Source organism: Stenella coeruleoalba (assembly GCF_951394435.1).
Source record: "Stenella coeruleoalba genome assembly, chromosome: 13".
Lineage (NCBI taxonomy): Eukaryota > Metazoa > Chordata > Mammalia > Artiodactyla > Delphinidae > Stenella > Stenella coeruleoalba.
In genome coordinates, this window is record NC_137159.1 from 59750683 (window position 1) to 59771693 (window position 21011).

A 21011-nucleotide genomic window follows, 5' to 3' on the forward strand; every position below is an offset into this window, starting at 1 on the left:
TGGCATTTAACAGTTCCCACTGAATTTTCAGTGCTGATCAATTTTCTTTCTAAACCTCTCAAATCATCTTTGAAGCTAAAAACCTATTCCTTTGATAGCTAACTTACCCAGTTTTTAAGCATTTTGAAGACTGTACATAGTGCCTTTAAGAAAATGTTCTCTTTGGTTCAGAGTTTTATGGATTTGCTGATACATACATTCTATCAGAGTTTTCCCACATTGTTAATCAATCTGTCCCTTTTAACAAAAATGACTGATAATTGTATTGACCTAGAGATCTGTGCTTCTTTCAGTTATATTTTCTTGTCTTCACAACTGTACTTCGTTGAACATGATAGATTCAACCTGGAATATAACCCGTACTCTTTTATTCCTCACTTCTCTAGATTTAAAATGCCATGCTTTATTTCTAGAGTGATAATTTTTTTACTTAAATTTTTTTTTGACTTTTGATGATATACTTTTTTTTTGAGATCATAGTTAAAGGAAAATTCCAAAATTTGAAGAAAATATAAAAAAGGTAGAGAGAATACATTTTTTTGTGCTAAGCACTGACTCCAGATTTTTTTGCTCGATTATTAATGTCAGCTCATTAGCCAATGATCCTTAATTTCGAGTTGGTCATAGTGTTTATAGTTATAAATTTGAATTTTGACCTTTATTGTGGGAATCTTAATTGTAATAAAGGTCATGAAAGCAGGGTAGGGTTATTGAAAGTAAAGCCATTTCAATTTGAGGCTTTGCCTGTTTGTGCTTATAAGAGAGGCAGCAATGGGGCTTTAACCAGTTTTGCTATCTGTTGTGTGTTTATAGGCAGTTCCAGCTTTTTTACCCCCATTCGGTTGAGAGAACCATGTTATTCCTATAGGAAAAACACAATTTGCTTTATAATGTTAAACTTAAACAAAACGTTCCTGACTGAGCATTCTCTAAGAAGTATATCATAGGTATATTATGTAAGCAAATATATAGGAACTATAAACCTTTTTGATTAGTTTCCAGCATTAAATTATGTATTGTATACAAGGTACCCCACTGTACTCTAAAATATGCAAGCAGCACATCATTTTTTTTTGAAAACTATCTGCAAAATTCACTGTTTAAGCATTTAATAATTTGCTACTATAGAATTAAAGGGACTTCTGGGACTAAAGGGACTACACTCTTTGTTTTCTTAAAGCTGCCTAGATTATGAATAGACAGTTCATACAAGAGGAAACAAACATTATACATGGAAAAATGGTCAGCCTCGGTCAATTATATGCATGTTAAAGCAAAATGGGGCCTTCCCTGGTGGCGCAGTGGTTGAGAATCCATCTACCAATGCAGGGGACACAGGTTCGATCCCTGGTCCAGGAAGATCCCACATGCCGCGGAGCAGCTAAGCCCATGTGCCACAACTACTGAAGTCGGCGTGCCTAGAGCCTGCGCTCCGCAGCAAGAGAAGCCACCGCAATGAGAAGCCCACGCACCGCAATGAAGAGTAGCCCCCGCTCGCCACAACAAGCCCGTGCGCAGCAACAAAGACCCGATGCAGCCAAAAATAAATTAATTAAATGAATTTTAAATTTATTTTTAGTTTATATTTAAAAAACAGAAGTAATTTTGTCAGTATGGATGCACATATCAATGGAAAATGATTTTTAGGTGTTTGATTCAATTATTGGAAAACTTAAGTATGTTTGGAACAACTTGTGTATGTGAATCTACCTCTTCAGTTGTAAATTTTATGAAATCTAAGTGATCATGTGTTTTTGATAAGCATTTAGTGTCTGAATTGAAAGGTGCTGTAAGTGTAAATACACAGTAGATTTCAAAGACAGTATGAAAGAAGAATGTAAATATCTTAATTTTAAAATATTGATTTTGAGTCCAAATGAGAGTATGTTGGATATATTGGGTTAATAAATAAACTAATATTAAAATTGTTTTCTTCTTTTTACTTTTTAGTGACTAAGGAAAACTAAGTTACATGTGGCTCATCTATCATGTGGACAGGGCTATCTGTTCTATAGTCTTAGTGGTAATTTTTTGTCTCCTTATAGCAGTTACTGAGAGAGGGTTGTTAATATCTCCAAGTATGATTATGCATTTGTCTATTTTTCTCTTTAATTGTCTAAATTTTTGCTTCATGTATTTTAAATCTCTTATTTAGGGTTATTATGTTTTTCTGATGTTGACCCATTTTATATCTAGAAGTACTTTTACTCTTGAAGTCTACTTTGACATTCATATAGCAGCACCATTTTTCCTATGGTTATTTGCATATGTATCTTTTTTCCTACCTTTTACTTTCAACCTATCTCTGTCTTTATATTAAAAGTGCCCCTGTTCAGACTTCCCTGGTGGTGCAGTGGTTGAGAGTCCGCCTGCCGATGCTGGGGACGCGGGTTCGTGCCCCGGTCCGGGAGGATCCCACATGCCGCGGAGTGGCTGGGCCTGTGAGCCGTGGCCGCTGAGCCTGCGCGTCCGGAGCCTGTGCTCCACAACGGGAGAGGCCACAACGGTGCGAGGCCCACGTACCGCAAAAAAAAAAAAAAAAAAAAAAAAGTGCCCCTACTATACACAGTATGTAGGGTTATTTTGTTTTTGTTGTTTTTTTTTTTTGGCGGTATGCGGGCCTCTCACCGCTGTGGCCTCTCCCGCAGCGAAGCGCAGGCCCAGCAGCTACGGCTCACGGGCCCAGCCACTCCGCGGCATGTGGGATCCTCCCGAACCGGGGCACGAACCCGTGTCCCCTGCATCGGCAGGTGGACTCTCAACCAGTGCGCCACCAGGGAAGCCCCAATATATAGTTTTGCTTCTGTTATCCAGTCTGACAATCTCTGTCTTTTTTGAATGTTTAGTGTATTTACATTTAATGTAATCATTGATTTAGTTGGGTTTAAATTTGCCATCTTCCTATTTTTTTTCCATTTGTTCCTTTTGTCTTGTTTTTTCTTTGGGTTAATTGGATATTTTTTAATATTTCATTTTGGTTCCTCATTGGCTTATTTAGCTATACCTCTTTATTTTTTTAGTTATTGCTCTAGAGCTAACAGTATGTATCTTTAATGTATCAAAGTCCATTTAGAATCAGTGTTTTTACCACTTTCCACTTCAAAATCATAATAACCTTAGAATGAATTTAATTACAAAAAAAAAAAGAATGAATTTAATTACTTGTCCCACAACATTTGTCTTAATTTTTAAAAACCCCACCTTACAATCTATTATTTTTCTTCTAAATGATCAGTTATCTTTTAAGGAAATTACTTGGGGGAAACAACCAGTCTTTTATTTTTGTACCCATTTATTTACTACTTTGCATACTATAGGAGGGAATGAAGAGGCTTTCCATTTGGTATCATTTCTTTTCAGCCTGAAGAATGAAGAACATCATTTAGCATCTCATGTAGTACACATCTGCTGGTGACAAATTTGCTTAGCTCTTTTGCTCATTGTCTTTATTTTGCTTTCATTTTTCAGTAATACTTTCACTGAATATACAAGTCTGAGTTGACATTCTTTTTTTTCTTTAAGCACTCTAAGGATATCATTTTATTGTCTTCTGGCTTCCATTGCTTCTGATGAGAAGCAGTCATTTGAATTATTCCCTCCACCACACCACTTTTTAAAAAAAATATAAATTTATTTATTTATTTTTGGCTGCATTGGGTCTTCGTTGCTGTGCCTGAGCTTTCTCTAGTTGCAGCGAGTGGGGGCTACTCTTTGCTGTGGTGCACGGGCTTCTCATTGCGGTGGCTTCTCTTGTTGCGGAGCATGGGCTCTAGGTGCGCGGGCTTCAGTAGTTGCAGCGCGCGGGCTTCAGTAGTTGCAGCATGCGGGCTCAGTAGTTGTGGCTCGCAGGCTCTAGAGCGCAGCCTCAGTAGTTGTGGTGCATGGACTTAGTTGCTTCGCGGCATGTGGGATCTTCCCAGACCAGGGCTCGAACCCATGTCTCCTGCATTGGCAGGTGGATTCTTAACCACTGCGCCACCAGGGAAGTCCCCACCACACCACTTCTTTAAAAATTTTTCCTTTACCTTTGGTTTTTAGCAGTCTGACTGATGTGGTTTTCTTTGTGTTTACCCTACTTGAGGTTTGCTGAGCTTCTTGGATCTGTAAGTCTCTGTCATCAAATTTAGTAACATTTTGACTATTATATCTTCAAATATTTTTTCAGTATTTTTTCTCTTTGTTCTCCTTCTGGGACTCTAACTGCATATTGGATGTAGCTCTATAGGTCCCTGAGACTCTGTTAGTTTTTCTTCATTCTTTTTTCTTTTTCTTCTTTGAATTAGAGAACTTTGGTCTGATTTCAAGTTCACTGACCCTTTGTTCTGCTGTTTACAATCTGCTGTTAAGTCTATCCAGTGAATATTTCATTTTAATTATTGTACTTTTCAGTTCTAGAATATTCATTTGTTTTTTAGTAGTCCGTTTATTGGCTGAGGCTTCCTAAGTATTCACTTATTAAGAACTTATTTTCCTTTAAATCCTTGAACATATTTATAATGTCTTCTTAAAAGCTTTTATCTGCTAAGTTGAACATCTGGGCCATTGCAGGATTGCATTTATTTATCTATCTATCTATCTATATATTTATTTATGGCTGTGTGTGTATTCGTTGCTATGCGCAGGCTTTCTGCAGTTGTGGTGAGTGGGGGCAACTCTTTGGTGCGCGAGCTTCTCATTGCAGTGGCTTCTCTTGTTGTGGAACACAAGCTCTAGGCACGCGGGCTTCAGTAGTTGTGGCACGCAGGCTCAGTAGTTGTGGCTTGCGGGCTCTAGAGCTCAGGCTCAGTAGTTGTGGTGCATGGGCTTAGTTGCTCCGCAGAATGTGGGATCTTCCCAGATCAGGGATTGAACCCTTGTACCCTGTGTTGGCAGGCGGATTCTTAACGACGCACCACCAGGGAAGTCCCAGGATTGCTTTCTGTCAACTGCTTTTTTTTTTTTTTTGAGGTATGTGGGCCTCTCACTGTTGTGGCCTCTCCCGTTGCAGAGCACAGGCTCCAGATGCGCAGGCTCAGCAGCCATGGCTCACGGGCCCAGCTGCTCTGCGGCATGTGGGATCTTCCCAGACCTGGGCATGAACCCGTGTCCCCTGCATCGGCAGGCGGACTCTCAACCACTGTGCCACCAGGGAAGCCCTATCAACTGCTTTTTTTTCTTTACTGTGGGCCACATTTTCTTCTTTCTTTGCATTTCTAATAATTTCTGTTCATACACTTTATGTTACACAGTGTGGAGATTCTGGATTCTGTTATCTAGCTAGTTTTTGTTGTTACTTGCAGTTCAGTTACTAATTGCTCTTGAGCTTTTGGAGGCTTGGCTTTATACTTTTTAGTGTGGATCTGTGGGAAGCTTAGAGGCAATCCTCCTAACTTGGGGGGGGGACTAAATCTCCAAACTGTCTCCCCTCTTTTCAAGTCTTAGTATTAGGCTTTGTTTGGGTGGATCTTCAGTAGGCCTTACTCTAGAACATCGTCTTTGATTTGTAGATGTGGCCTTTCTGGTGTTTCAGCTTGATGCCTGAAGTGTTCATCTATTCATCATGGCTGGGCCAAAATGCCACAGTGTCCCAGTACTGTTTGACTTCTGGTATCTCTGTTCCTCTTACAACCCTGTAGTTGCTGCTTTTTGGTAAGCCTTGCATAGTGTGTTCCTCTGCACCTGTGAAGCTTATCGCCCTTGGCCAAGGACTTCTGGGCTCTACCTCTGCATAGTTCCTTTTTCTCTGTCCTGCTGCACAGCTTCCAACTGCTTTTAGTAGTCCTGAACTCAGATCTTTGCTTGTGCTTTGGTTCCCCACGCTGTTTAGGAAATTGTTCTTAGCAGAGTGTGGCAGTGGTTGGGAGGCGTGTGTGTGTGTGACCTTTTCTCAAGGATTACTCTCTTCTGCCTGTTGTCCAGTGCTCGAAAAAAGGTGCCTCGTATATTTTGTTTAGATTTATAGTTTGTGGCAGAGGACCAGTCTGGTAGCAGTTACTCTAATGACTGGAAGAACAAGCCTCAAATGTTGTTTCTCTCTCCCCCCCCAACTCCCAAGTGTACCTGTGCTTTTAAAAACAAGGCAAAACAGAATTGGGGAAGATTTGTACCACTTTGTGATTTGCCTTTTCCCCACTTATTTTATACTGAGTTGAAGACTATCTTTGATTTTTAAAATGTGTGTATGTGGTTTAAAGCTGCATAATATGTCAACATGTAGTTAAGATATTAGGCCGGGACTTCCCTGGTGGTGCAGTGGTTAAGAATCCGCCTGCCAATGCAGGGGACATGGGTTTGAGCCGTGCTCCGGCAAGATCCCTCATGCCGCGGAGCAACTAAGCCCGTGCGCCACAACTACTGAGCCTGCTCTCTAGAGCCCGTGGGCCACAACTACTGAGCCCGTGGGCCACAGCTACTGAATCCCGCACACCTAGAGCCCATGCTCTGCAACAAGAGAAGCTAACGCAATGAGAAGCCCACACACCGCAATGAAGAGTAGCCCCTGCTCACTGCAACTAGAGAAAGCCCGCGCTCATCAGTGAAGACCCAATGCAGCCAAAAATAAATAAATTTATTTTAAAAAAATATATTAGGCCAATTTCCAGTTTTAAGAAGTTTAACATTAGGGACTTCCCTGGTGGTCCAGTGGTTAAGACTCCGCACTCCCAATGCAGGGGCCCTGGGTTCTATCCCTGGCCAGGGAACTAGATCCCACATGATACAACTAAAAAAAAAAAAAAAAAGAAAAAAAAGATCCCGTATGCTGCAGTAAAGATCCCACATGCCACAACTGAGACCCGGCACAGCCAAATAAATAAATATTAAAAAAGACATTTAACATTAATTTTCACTACCATAAATAACACTGATAAACCAACTTATATATCTGTGTTAGCATCTTTGTTTCTTATAATAAATATCTACAAATAGGTTTACCATGGTATAACCTTTTTAAGGCTTTTTAAAATATGTGCTGGATTAAACTTTTGAATACTTAGATACTATTTTCATTTTGTTACGGAGTATAAATGTTGAGGTCCAAGTACCAGACATCAAAATATCACTTTGCTTTTGTTGAACAGCTAATTTTTTTTTTTTTTTTGCGGTACGCAGGCCTCTCACTGCCATGGCCTCTCCCATTGCAGAGCACAGGCTCCGGACGCGCAGGCTCAGCGGCCACGGCCCATGGGCCCAGCCGCTCCGCGGCATGTGGAATCTTCCCGGACCGGGGCACGAACCCGTGTCCCCTGCATCAGCAGGCGGACTCTCAACCACTGTGCCACCAGGGAAGCACTGAATAGCTAATTTTTATAGATAGACTGAGTGCACTGAGTCCAGGCTACTATCCATAAAAATTTGTTACAAGTTTTTATTTGGAATGTGAATAATAAAAGTGAAATACTTTTGTTTCTCTTTCTACAAGTTTAGTTTTGGGTTGATGTAATCTAATGTTAGTAACATTGTAATGCAGATTTATAGCAGCTTTTTATTGTCATAGTTTATGATTAAGATTGAAGTTTGCAAATATACCTAGGTTGGTCCTGAAGTGTAAATTTTCCTGTTGGAATGTGTGCTGAATGTATGAATTAAGATAAAGTATGATTAAATAGCAATAAAAAAAGACAGGTGTCTTTTTCTTTTTTTTTAATAGACTTATTTTTGGGGGCCGTTCTAAGTTCACAGCAAAATTGAGCACAAAGTAGAGTCTGGCCGCACGCATGCACACCCCCCAACCCTGCCCCCCCACCCCCGGTCCTCACACACCTGCAGCCTCTCACCCTGTCAGCATCCCACACCAGAGTGGTACACTTGTCACAATCAGTGAACTTTCATTGACACCTGATTATCACCCAAAGTCTGTAGTTTACATTAGGGTTCACTTTGGGGGTTGTATATTCTATGGGTCTTGACAAATGTATGATGATACAGCTCTACCATTAGCATCATAGAGAATAGTTTCATGGCCCTAAAAATCCTCTTGTGTTCCACCTAGTCATCTCTCTTTCCCCACTTTACCAAGACGGTGTCTTTTTGTAGGCCTTGTGGTAAATAGGTTAAGTATACTTAGTGTTAAGGTATGGAGAAATATTTGAGTTGATTGTCTGTATGTGCCTTTCAGCTTTGACCCTGAAAGATCCACGTCGGGGAGAACTGACTTGGAACAGTGAATTAGGAAAATCTATTGGGAGGGCTGAAATCTCTTTTTCCAGCAATCTCTTGGCATTAAAGAGTGGAAATAAAATCACTATTCTCTACATAGAATTTAACTTCAGTTTAAGATCTTAATGCTAAATTTAAAAAGACTTCCAATTGTAGGTGATCACAGAGTATTAATATTTATAGGTATTCTAAAGAAATTTGCATATAATTCTCTTTTATATGGTGGCCTATATCAGTGTTTGATGAATGAAGTACTTTATCTGTAGTTCGTCCAAATTTAGTAGGGAAATTATGATGGGGGAGTAAATTTAGCTGAATCATGTCATTGTACTCCATGATACCTGTGAAACATATTCGCTACACTTCCCTTTAGAGGTCTGTTGACTAGAAATAGTGACAAATATGCTGCCTGTATATCTGCAGTATCTATCTTTATTCATGCTAATAAAAGAAAACTGGCCACTGTAGTCAGTTAATTTAGGTGAAATTTTAAGGTAGCAAAGATTTCCTGCCAAATGGTTTATTTTTATTTTTAAGAAACCAACTAATGCTTTCTTTACATTAAGAATAAGACTACTTGTTGGTTTTAACAAAATCAGCAATCTCCAAATTTGGTCATTATGATACTTTAGCACTTATTAATTTTGAGTTCTTTTTAATTAAAATGTGTTACTTGGTAGAACTTCATACTTTTAATTGTAATTTTGTGATAAATATACTACTCTTGAGTTGCTAGAAGTATTTCCCCAAACTAATTATGTGAATGTCAAATTTGCTTATAAAACAGGTAGGGACATGTGTAAAACTCCTGAGTAAAATATGTAAATTTCATTCATTCAAGAAATATTTATTAAGCACCTGCTAGGTGCCAAGCGTGTTCTAAGTACTAAGAGAGTGGTCAGTAGGGTGACTGGGATCCTTATTTTTGTGGCACATATTTTCTGTGGAGGGGGAGATATAAGGCACACATGTAAACAAATGAAAAAAGTTATTTTAAATACTGGAAAGGGCTGTGGGAAAAAACCCTGTTTTGTTAAAGTGATGGAGAGGGGTCTGTAATTTAGACTGAGTGGTTGAGGAAAGCCACATGGAGGAGATTAACATTCGCACTGAGACCTAGATGATGGAGAAGCAAGCCACGTAAATTTCTAGGGACAGAGCGTTCCAGACAGGGGAGAACACAGGACAAAGATTCTGGGGTGGGAAACAGGTTTGGCCTGTTCAAGGAACAGCAAGAAGGGCAGATTGCAGGGGCCAGATCACACAGAACTGGGGAGACTATGGTAAGGGATGTAGAAGATTTTTTTTTTTTCCCTCTATTTTCTGGTTATGGTGGGGAACTAATTGAGGGTTTTAAGCAGAGGATTGGCAGTCTAGGAGGGGAGACATGTAATAAATAAGTACTTACATAAATATTCAAATGATGGGTGGATTAAAATTGGGGGAGTGTAGGAGGACTGAATTTGGTTAGGAACCTTGGGGGAAGATATTCCTGAGAACATGACGTTTAAACTGAGATTTAAGGAATTAATTAGGGGAACAACATGGGAAAGAGTATTCCAGGCAGAGAAATATCATGGGTGAAATAAGGGTCTAGAAAGAGCTTAATAGCATAAGGATCTGAAAAAAAGGTTAGCTTGTCTATTGGTAGTTTACACAGGGGAAAATAGCACCAAATGGGGCAGGAGAGATTTGGCAGTGAGTACAGGATTTTATGAGGCACATGTAGGATTTTAGTTGTTAATGCTCTGTAGCAGTGATTTTTAAGGAGAGTAACTTAATCACATTTACATTTAACCGTATTATTCAGTTTCTACTCTGTGAGGATTGGTTTGGAGGAGGGGGCAAGAAGGGAGACCAGTTCGATACCACCTTAAGTGAGATAAGATGGTGGTGATGATGAGAATAGGGATGGTATCAGAAGATTTTGAATGAAGACAAATTTAAGACCTTCGTTATTGGTTAGATTTAGGGGTAAGGAAAAGGAGGGATGTATCATGGACAGCCCTCAGGTTTGTGCCTGCAAATGGGTAGATGGTGATGTTGTTACACAGCTACACAGGTCAATTGAAGGTCACTGTAGAGTTTTAGCATTTTAAGGTGTAAATAAAAGCTTTTCTGTAGGATTGATTATTTTAGAATTACTGTCACCTTAATGACAAGCACCTGTAATGCTTACGATGTATCAAGCATATTTCAAATCATTTAATCCTGATGACAACTTAATGTGGTAGGTGCTATTATTATCCCCATGTTACAGATGAGGAAGCAGGCATAGAGAAGTTAAATGACACGCATCTAGGCCGTTTTGCTTCTTGGTTCATTCTTTTTTTAAAAAATTTATTTATTTTATTATTTTATTTATTTATTGCTTCTGGCAGCATTGGGTCTTCATTGCTACATGCGGGCTTTTCTCTGGTTGCGGCGAGCGAGGGCTACTCTTCGTTGCAGCGCGCGGGCTTCTCATTGCGGTGGCTTCTCTTGTTGCGGAGCACGGGCTCTAGGCCCGCGGGCTTCAGTAGTTGTGGCACGTGGGCTCAGTAGTTGTGGCTTGTGGGCTCTAGAGCACAGGCTTAGTAGTTGTGGCACACAGGCTTAGCTGCTCTGCGGCATGCGGGATCTTCCCGGACTGGGAATCGAACCCATGTCCCCTGCACTGGCAGGCGGATTCTCAACCACTGCACCACCAGGGAAGCCCCTCCTGGTTCATTCTTAACCACTAATAGGTTTGGAAGGTTTTAATCACACAATTTGCATACTGTTTGGTAATATATTAAATTGGAATTTAACTATGTTGTACTTTTCCTGGAAGGTTTACTTTTTGTGCATTCAAATAGCATACCTGGCTATATCTGTATAGCATTGAAACAAGCAGTGATAATATCCTTTTTAATTAAATACTGTTTGCTTTTACTTTAAAAAATTCTCCTTTGAAACTGACTGCTCTTTATATTACATTATATTGTTACTGTTTGCAACAGCTTTTGAAATAGTGTTGATTTTGCTTTGTACAGTTAAATGTGCCTTGTGATGTGAAGGTAAAGACTCTAATAGTCTTTGCAAATCAAATAAGCTAGATGTTTCTTTCTGTAAAGAAATTAAAAATTCATTAATGTAAGTATATAATCTTCGTGCTGAGAATAGTGTTTGTGTGGATAAGGTATTGGTGCACTAATAATGTGCCACTCCTCAGTGGACTGGCTGTCTCCTCGGTGAGGAGGGGCTGTCATTGCATTGAACACGGTAGATACCGTATGTCTCCTTAGATTGGAAACTGGCACTTAGTAGACAATCTCAAGGGGAGAGTCTTAAAAATGTTGATGTGGGAGAGGATAAGATCCCCAGGAGTGTTGCTAGTGGGATCAAGCAATTGATAGGGAAGAAAGGCAGACAAGGTACATAGTCTCTGAAACTAGCTATTAAGTGGGTTTAAAAACAAACAAACAGGGCTTCCCTGGTGGCGCAGTGGTTGAGAGTCCGCCTGCCGATGCAGGGGACACGGGTTCGTGCCCCGGTCCGGGAGGATCCCACATGCCGCGGAGTGGCTGGCCCCGTGAGCCATGGCCGCTGAGCCTGCGCGTCCGGAGCCTGTGCTCCGCAACAGGAGAGGCCACAACAGTGAGAGGCCCGTGTACCACAAACAAGCAAACAAAAACCAGAAAACAAAACACAAACCTAAACTTTAAAAAACTCTCTCACCTGTTACATATTCTATAGTTATTTCTTCATCACTATTCAGTAAAGTTCTTCTGCAAAGGTTAACTTCTTTTGGTGTGCTGGGTGAACAAACGAGTTTATATAGCTGTTTTTTAGGAGCTATATAATTTTGAAGGGGTGTCTGTGGTGTTTGGTGAAAAAGGGCCCTAGAGACAGATGAATCTCTGCACCTCGTTGACTGTTCTTCTTATGTCTTCCACTAAAACATTAATCCTGTGCTTTGTTTTAATAAGGAATGCTATCCTTTTAGGTAACTCTTATTAAATTAGGGAACCATTAGCTTTATCATGTGTCATTTTTGGAAATTTCTTAGGACCTTAACCCTTGAAGTTTCAGAGTGAAAAATAATGTTTACAATTTATATGTATATTTTAATCTTTGTAACTTGGAGTAATTTCCAGGTGATGCCTATAGGGAAATTGGAATCTGAATTATTAGGTGAAATTGATTTTCCACTCACTACATCTGGTTTGCATGTGCATACAGTAGCAAAAGTTGTTTATAGAATCACAGTGTTCAGAACAGCTGTTGCGCACGTGTAGCTGTTAAGACCTGATTGAGATAGAGGCCTTACTTAGTATTCCTGCTTATCTCTCTATATAGTAAGAAACTGACTGGTATTCTTGGTCCTATTATAGAGGGAGTGAGAAATCCAGTGTGTGTTTGAGCATCACTTTTTGTAACTATTTCCAAATGACCTATAATGGAGGAGAAGTTATTTGAAATTTTGCTTTCATTGTGATCCTTTAGGAAAAGTTTAGAATGCAGGAATTAAGGTAACCTGTTTCTCTCTTTTTTAACTCTAGGTGAGAATTATGAAGATGATGACCTAGTAAACTCTGATGAGGTTATGAAGAAACCATGTCCAGTACAGATTGTTCTTGCACATGAAGATGACCATAACTTTGAGCTTGATGAAGAAGCTTTGGAGCAGATATTGCTACAGGAGCACATACGAGATCTTAACATAGTAGTGGTATCCGTGGCAGGAGCTTTTCGTAAAGGGAAATCATTTCTACTGGACTTCATGCTTAGATATATGTATAACAAGGTGAATAGTGTCTTTTAAATTGAACTGAGTTAAAAACAAAAATTACCAACCAATATTGTTTAAAAATAGTAGACAAAAAACAGTAAGAGCTGTATCTTTAATTTTACGAAAATACAGTTCTTGATAAGACTTCTCAGTTAAGACAGTAATGTAAGTTTGTTTGAGCTCTTGATTCTTCTTCATCTCCATAATTCCTTTTTGCATGTGGTACATATTGAGGCATATGATTGAGCACCTGTGTTCCAAGCATTGTAGCTCTAACCTAAGATGTCTGAGTATACGCTAAAGTCTCTGAAGCACCGTTCAGTCTCTCGCTTTTTGTTATTTCCTTCCCCTTCTCAGTCGCCTTTACAACAGTGGGTGAAGTAGGCTGATAGAGACTTCTGTAAAGGTATACTTATGCTCCTCAAATAAGTCTCCTTCAGAGACTTACTTTTTGAGATAAGGTTCAGTTCCTTAAAGTGACTTCCATGGTCTTCCATGATCTCTGAGCCTCATCCCTTGTCTCTGTATGTCAGGTATACTATAGTTTTTGCAGTTCCTCGAGTATGTCGTGTTATCTCTCAAATGTTGCTGTACTGTTGGCTAATCTTTTTTCATAGGAAGCCTTCCTTGGTTTCTAAGGCTGTGTTATGACCATATGGCACAGGTCCTATGTTTCATTGATACTACTTTAGTTACTTATTTTTCCTGGCTAGTTTACTGTCAGGGGTGGGCTTTATCTTGGTTACCATATCTCCCATGCCTGGCACGATAATTGGCCCATAGTAAGAACTTATTTTCTATTTTGACTGATGAATCACCCTTTCTCTACACATTTTCACTTTTTGATGGTACCAGACAATTATTTCCCTCCCCTCCCTGACTTTGACTTTCTCCCCTGAACAAAAGCAAGAAAAAAAATTTTTTTTTCCCGCTTGAGTCAGAGTAGTTTTCTAACAGTTGAAAGTTGGGCTGAGGGAATGAGAGTTTGATAGGAACCAAGAAGGAGGAATTGGAAATTTGTAGTGGAGCACTTAAGGGGAAGGGCTTTATAGGAGTAGGCTTTAGACATTCAGAAGGCCACATGAAGGTGCTAGAAATAACACTTTGACAGAATTATGTAATTGTCTAAACATCTGTCAGGGTGTTCACCTTTACGTGTTCTGTGTAAATCTGTAACTGGATATGCATCCTACTTGAGATAAGTAATAAGGCAAACATTCCTAGTTGATTTTCAGGAAGCTTTTCAATATTCTTTCCATAGGGATCTCTTCAGGCATGTTCAAGCATGCCTGAGTATCAAGAATGTAGTTCATGATAAAGAACACTATTTGACACAAGTTGGAAATTGAGAAAGATATAGTATTTTAAGGTTTTTCCACTTAGACTTGATTATTTTCCAGCAATCTACATCTGAAATAGAGAAATGTATAAATAGTGACTTATTCTTTTTTTTTGTGACTTATTCTTTAAAAAAGAAAGTCTGTACATTTAAAGATGATAAAGAATTTCTGTATTTTGAGGCTCTGACTCCTTAAGTTAGCTTGTGTATATTGTTTCTATCTGTGTCTGAGCTGTTCACTGCAAATGTATTTGATTCCAAGTAGGTCACAGACAGAATGTTAGAAGGGGAAGGAAGCTTAGATCACTTGTCTAGCAAGTTTCACCTTAGGTGCCATTTCTTATTTGATCTCTTATCAATTAGTAGTGGCTGTTCAGAGGGCGAGTAGCAGCCCACATGTGTTGTATATTTGTAATCTCTGAACTAATAGAATTTCCTCCTTTGTGGGTAAGATACTGAAGCCACAGAATGGTAAGGAGGACCTCAGGCTACACACCTAGTTAGTGGTTTCTAATCTAAATGTCTTTATTAATTTTCATTCATAAAGTTTCCATATAGGATTCCTGATGTAAATAATCTTATTCTGTCAATTGAAAATCACATTAAACAGTGTTTGATTTGGAGGAATAACAGGCTTCTACTTATACTGACTTAGTGGTGGGTCATGCTTTTCCTAGGAGATGAAAGTAAAGGAGAAAAAACAGTGGGATAGTTTTGGAATATTTCATTAACCTATATGCCTGCAAAGATGGGATGGTAGTTGAAGAAGGTGGGAGATAACAGTGGCTTTATACAGTCGTCCCTAGGTATCCCAGAGTGGGGGCGGGATTGGGGGGGCTATTGATTCCAAGACCTCCAATGGATGCCAAAATCCCTGGATGTCCAGGTTCCTTATATAAAATGGCGTAGTACAGTCAGCCCACTGTATCTGTGGGTTTCACATCGGGAGGACCTACTGTACTGATTTCGTATGTCTCCGGTATTGACTTGAGTCAATTTATGTAAAGCAGTTCACTAAAGGAGCCAAATGTAAATATTTTACTTCATGATTTAGAAATAGATATGTGTTTTAATTTTGATTAGTTAGTAAAGGAATCATAACAAAGCTGAATGTGAGCTCTTTTCTGTTGGATAAAAACAAAAACTTCAGTAGCTAAGTTCTTAAAACCAAGAATATTCTGAGATTGTTACCAAACATTTCCAAATTACAGGGGAAATTCTGATTTTTAGGTCTCATTTTCTTGCAAAGTAAATAGCTTCCTACACAGGTTTTTTTTTTCCTTAAGCTGCTACTTGTATTATGAAAATAGGTTGGTTTTGCTTGAAATATAGAAGGAAAGAAATCAGTCTTTTGTAAACTTGAGAAGTGAATTAAAAGTTTTTCTAGAATAAAATTCCTTCATGTCATGTTCGAATTAATCGGTTATTTATTTTTAAGATAAATTTATTTATTTATTTTTGGCAGCGTTGGCTCTTCATTGCTGTGTGTGGGCTTTCTCTAGTTGTGGCGAGTGGGGACTACTCTTTGTTGTGGTGCGTGGGCTTCTCATTGCAGTGGTTCCTCTTGTTGTGGAGCAGGGGCTCTAGGCGTGTGGGCTTCAGTAGTTGTGGCACATGGGCTCAGTAGTTGTGGTGCACGGGCTTAGTTGCTCTGGCATGTGGGATCTTCCCGGACCAGGGCTCGAACCCGTGTCCCCTGCATTGGCAGACGGATTCTTAACCACTGTGCCACCAGGAAGCCCAAGACTGAATAATATTCTATTGTATACATATATCACATTTTATTTATCCCCTCATCGTTAGTGGGCATTTGGGTTCTTTCCACCTTTTGGCTTATGAATAATGCTATAATTCTATGAATATGTTAATATAACATATATTCACTAATTATATATAATACATTAATATATAATAATGAATGATAATGGTATGAGGTAAGGGTTCAGCTTCATTTTTTTTGTATATGCCTATCCAGTTGTCCCAGCACCGTTTGTTAGAAAGGCTATTCTTTCCCCATTGAATGATCTTGGCACCCTTGTTGACAGCTAGTTGGCCATAGACATGTGGCTTTATTTCTGAACCCTCAGTTCTGTTGCATTGGTCTGTATGTCTGTTCTCATGCCAGTACTAGACTGTCTTGATTACCTTTGCTTTGTAGTAAGTTTTCAAAACAGGAAGTGAGTTCTCTTATTTTGTTCTTTTTTCAAGATTGTCTGTTCTAGGTCTCTTGCAATTCCGTATGATATTTGGACTTAGCCTATCAGTTTCTATGGGAGGTTAGCTGGGATTCTGTTGGTGATTGGATTGAATCTAAAAGGTCAGTTTGGGTAGTGTTGCCATCTTAATATTAAGCATTTCAATCTTTGAACATGGGATGTTTTTCCATTTATGTGGATCTTCTTTAATTTCTTCCAAAAATGTTTTGTAGTTTGCAGAGTATGTTTTACACTTCTTTTGTTAAATTTATTCATTTTTTGTTGATGTTATAAACAGAATTGTTTTCTTTCTTTTTTTTTTTTTTTTTTTTTGCGATACGCGGGCCTCTCACTGTTTTGGCCTCTCCCATTGCGGAGCACAGGCTCCGGACGCGCAGGCTCAGCGGCCATGGCTCACGGACCCAGCCACTCCGCGGCATGTGGGATCCTCCCGGATCGGGGCACGAACCCGTGTCCCCTGCATTGTCAGGCGGACTCTCAACCACTGTGCCACCAGGGAAGCCCCAGAATTGTTTTCTTTTTTTTTTTTTATTTTCCTTTTTTATTTTTGCGGTACGTGGGCCTCTCACTGTTGTGGCCTCTCCCGTTGCGGAGCACAGGCTCCGGACACGCAGGCCCAGAGGCCATCGCTCACGGGCCCAGCCGCTCCGCAGCATGTGGGATCTTCCTGGACCGGGGCACGAACCTGCGTCCCCTGCATCGGCAGGCGGACTCTCAACCACTGTGCCACCAGGGAAGCCCCCCAGAATTGTTTTCTTAATTTCATTTGCAGATTGTTTGTTGCAAGTTTACAGAAAGACAATTGTTTTATATTGGTCTTGTATCCTGCAACCTTGTTCAACCCATTTATTCATTCCAATAGTTTTTTTTTTAATCATTTTAAGTGAACAATTTTTATTTATTTATTTATTTAAATTTATTTATTTTTGGCTGCGTTTTGTCTTCGTTGCTGTGTACGGGCTTTCTCTAGTTGCCTCGAGCAGGGGCTACTCTTTGTTGCGGTGCGCAGGTTTCTCATTGCGGTGGCTTCTCTTGTTGCGGAGCACGGGCTCTAGGCGTGCGGGCTTAGTTGCTCCGCAGCATGTGGGGTCGTCCTCGACCAGGGCTCAAACCTGTGTCCCTGCATTGGCAGGTGGATTCTTAACCACTGCACCCCAAGGAAGTCCCCGTTCCAATAGTTTTTTAGTGGACTTTTTAATGTTTTCTATATATAAGATCATGTCACCTGTAAATACAGTTTTCCTTTTTCCTTTCCAATCTGAGTACCTCTTATCTCTCTCTTTCTTAGCTAATTTTCCTGGCTAGAGTCTGCAGTACAGTGTTGAGTACAAAGTGATAAGAGCAAATATCCTTATCTCTTTCCTAATCTTTAGGGAGAAGCATCTAGGTTTTCACACTATGTATGTTGTTAGCTGTAGAATAGTTCTGTATATGTTTTTCAATCAAGTTCAAGAAGTTCTGTTTCTAGCATGCTGAGAGGGTTTTTGTTTTCTTAATCATGAGTGGATGTTGGATTTTTTCAGATGCTTTTTCTGCATCTGTTGATGTGATCATATGATTTTTCTTTAGCCTGTTGATGTGATGGATCACATTATTAATTTTTTGAATGTTGAGTTAGCCTTGTGTCCCTGGAATAGTTAGTTGTGGTGTATAATTCTTTTTATACAATGTTGGATTTAATTTGCTAATATTTTGTTGAGTGTTTTTATATCTATGTTCATGAGATATATTGATCTTTAGTTTTCCTTTCTTGTTATGTCTCTATTTGGTTTTGGTATTAAGATAACACTGGCCTCATAGAATGAGTTAGGAAGTGTTCCCTCTGCTTCTATTTCCTGGAAGAGCTTAGAGAGAACTGGCATCATTTCTTTCTTAAATGTTTGGTAGAACTTACCAGTGAAACTGTCTGAATTTGGTTCATTCTCTTTTGAAGGTTATTAATTATTGATTAAATTTCTTTAGTAGATACAGGTCTATTCAGATGATCCATTTTTTTCTCGTGTGGGTTTGGTAGGTGTGTCTTTCAAATAATTGGTCCGTTTCAACTAAGTTATCAAAATTGTGGGCATAGAATTGTTCTTAATATTCTTTTACTATCTTTCTAATGTCCATGAAATTAGTAGTTTTGACTCCTCTTTGATTTCTGATATTATTATTTGTCTTTTCTCTGTCAAATCAATTTTATTGATCTTTTCAAAGGACCAGCTTTGGTTCCATTAATTTTTTTTCCCTGTTGTGTTGTTATCCTGTTTTCTTGTGTTCAGCTTTATTGGTGTCTGCTGTATTTTTATTCTGCTTCTTTAGGTTATATCTAGTTTCCTAAGGTAGAAGTTTAGATGATTGATTTTAGATCTTTTTTCCTAATATATGCACCCAGTGCTATAAATTCTCCTTGTAACTGTTGCTTTCACTGCATTTTACATATTTTCATGGGTTGTATTTTCATTTTCATTTAGTTCAAAATAGTTTAAAATTTCTGTTGAGACTTTTTTGACCCGTGTGTTATTTAGAAGTGTGTTGTGTAAACTCCAAGTATTATGGGGTTTTCCAGCTATGTTTCTATTACTGGTTTCTAGTTTAATTCAGTTGTGGTCTGAGAGCATACTTTGTGTGATCTGTTCTTTAAAATTTATTTTAAGGTGTGTTTTAAGGCCCAGTATATGTCCTATTTTGGGGAATGTTCTGTATGAGTTTGAGAGGGAATGTGTATTCTGTTGTTGTTGGATGAAGGATTCTATTGGGTTGGCCAAAAAGTCCCTTCGGTTTTTAAGTAAAAATAAAAGACACATTTTTCATTTTCACCAGGAACTTTATTGAACAGCGTATTCCCCGTTTTGTTCCACTACCTTCTGCCATTTTTCAGGCAACTTCATAATTCCATCCACCCAAAACGTTTTATCTTTTTGAGCAAAGAAGAACTGTTCCAGGTGCCTTTTACAGTCTTCCAGGGAATTGAAATTTTTTCCATTAAGAGAATTTTGTAAAGACCGAAATAAATGGAAATTCGAAGGTGCAATGTCTGGTGAATATGGCGGATGAATCAGAACCTCCCAGCCAAGCTGTAACAGTTTTTCCCTGGTCGTCAAAGAAACACGCGGTCTTGGTTATCCTGATGGAAAAGTATGCATTTTCTGTTGACTAATTCCGGATGCTTTTTGTCGAGTGCTGCTTTCATTTGGTCTAATTGGGAGCAGTACTTTTTGGAATTTTCGTTTGGTTTTCCGGAAGGAGCTCATAATAGAGGACTCTCTTCCAATCCCACCATATACACAACATCACCTTCTTTGGATGAAGAATGGTGTTTGGTGTGGTTGTTGGTGGTTCATTTCGCTTGCCCCACAATGTCTTCTGTTCCACATTATTGTACAGTATCCACTTTTCATCACCTGTCACAATTTGTTTTATAAATGGAACATTTTCCTTATGTTTAAGTAGAGAATCACGTCAGAAATATGGTCAAGAAGGTTTTTTTTGCTTCTTATGTGGAACGTAAACATCAAAGAGATGAACATTACTAGGGTGGTGCCAATGATTTTCATTGCTTGATTTGGATATTTTGAGTATGTCGGCTATCTCCCGCGTGGTATAACGTTGATGGTTCTCAATTAATGTCTCAATTCGACCACTATCAACTTCAACTGGTCTACCCGAACGTGGAGCATCCAGAGAGAAATCTCCAGCATGAAACTTCGCAAACCACTTTTGACACGTCGGATCAGTCACAGCACCTTCTCCATACACTGCACAAATCTTTTTTTGCGTTTCGGTTGCATTCTTAACGTTTCTTGAAGTAATAAAGCATAACATGCCAAAAATGTGGCTTTTTTTCTTCCATCTTCCGTATTAAAATGGCTACACAAAAATTCACCAACTTTGATAAATTTTTTTTTAAAGGCATGCTGGTATGACAGCTGTCACAATACAATCTAACAAAATTGTTTCGAATGAAGTTAAAGACAACTAAGCACTACTAGAGCCATCTTATGGAAAAAACCAAATGAACCTTTTGGCCAACCCAATATAATGTCAATTAGATCCACCTGATTGTTGGTGCTGTTCAGTTCAGCTATATCCTTACTGATATTCTGTCTTCTGGGCCTGTCAATTACTGATGGAGGGGTGTTGAAGTCTCCAAGTGTAATAGTGGACTTGTCTTGTTTCTTCTTGCAGTTCAGTTCTTGCCTCACGTATTTTGATGCTTTGTTGTTAAGTGCATACACATTAAAGATAACTGTTAAGTTTTTCTGGAGAATTGACCCCTTTATTATTATGTAATACCACTCTTTATCCTGATAATTTCCTTGTCCTTAAGTCAGCTTGGTCGGAAATTAGTATAGCTACTCTAGCTTTTGTTTGATTAGTGTCAGTATGGTATATCTTCCTCCATTCCTTTTCTTTATGTTTAAACTGGGTTTTTTGTGGACAACAAATATTTGGGTCTTTTTTTTTAATCCACAGTGACAGTTTCTGTCATTTAATTGGTTTATTTCAATCATGCACATCTAAAGTGATTTTTGATAGGATTGGATTGTTATTTCTTATGTTTGTAATTTTCTATTTGTTGTAC

General features: G+C 39.0%; 1 protein-coding gene across 3 annotated transcripts in view; it reads left to right on the forward strand.

Moving 5' to 3' along the window:
* The window catches only part of ATL2 (atlastin GTPase 2), a 66952-nt gene that overhangs the window by 17504 nt on the left and 28437 nt on the right, over window positions 1–21011 (forward strand). For all 3 annotated transcript variants that reach the window (XM_079940393.1, XM_079940391.1, XM_079940392.1), the window contains exon 2: window positions 12660–12904. In XM_079940393.1, coding sequence (XP_079796519.1) covers window positions 12660–12904 — 245 coding nt within the window. The remainder of the gene's footprint in view (window positions 1–12659; window positions 12905–21011) is intronic.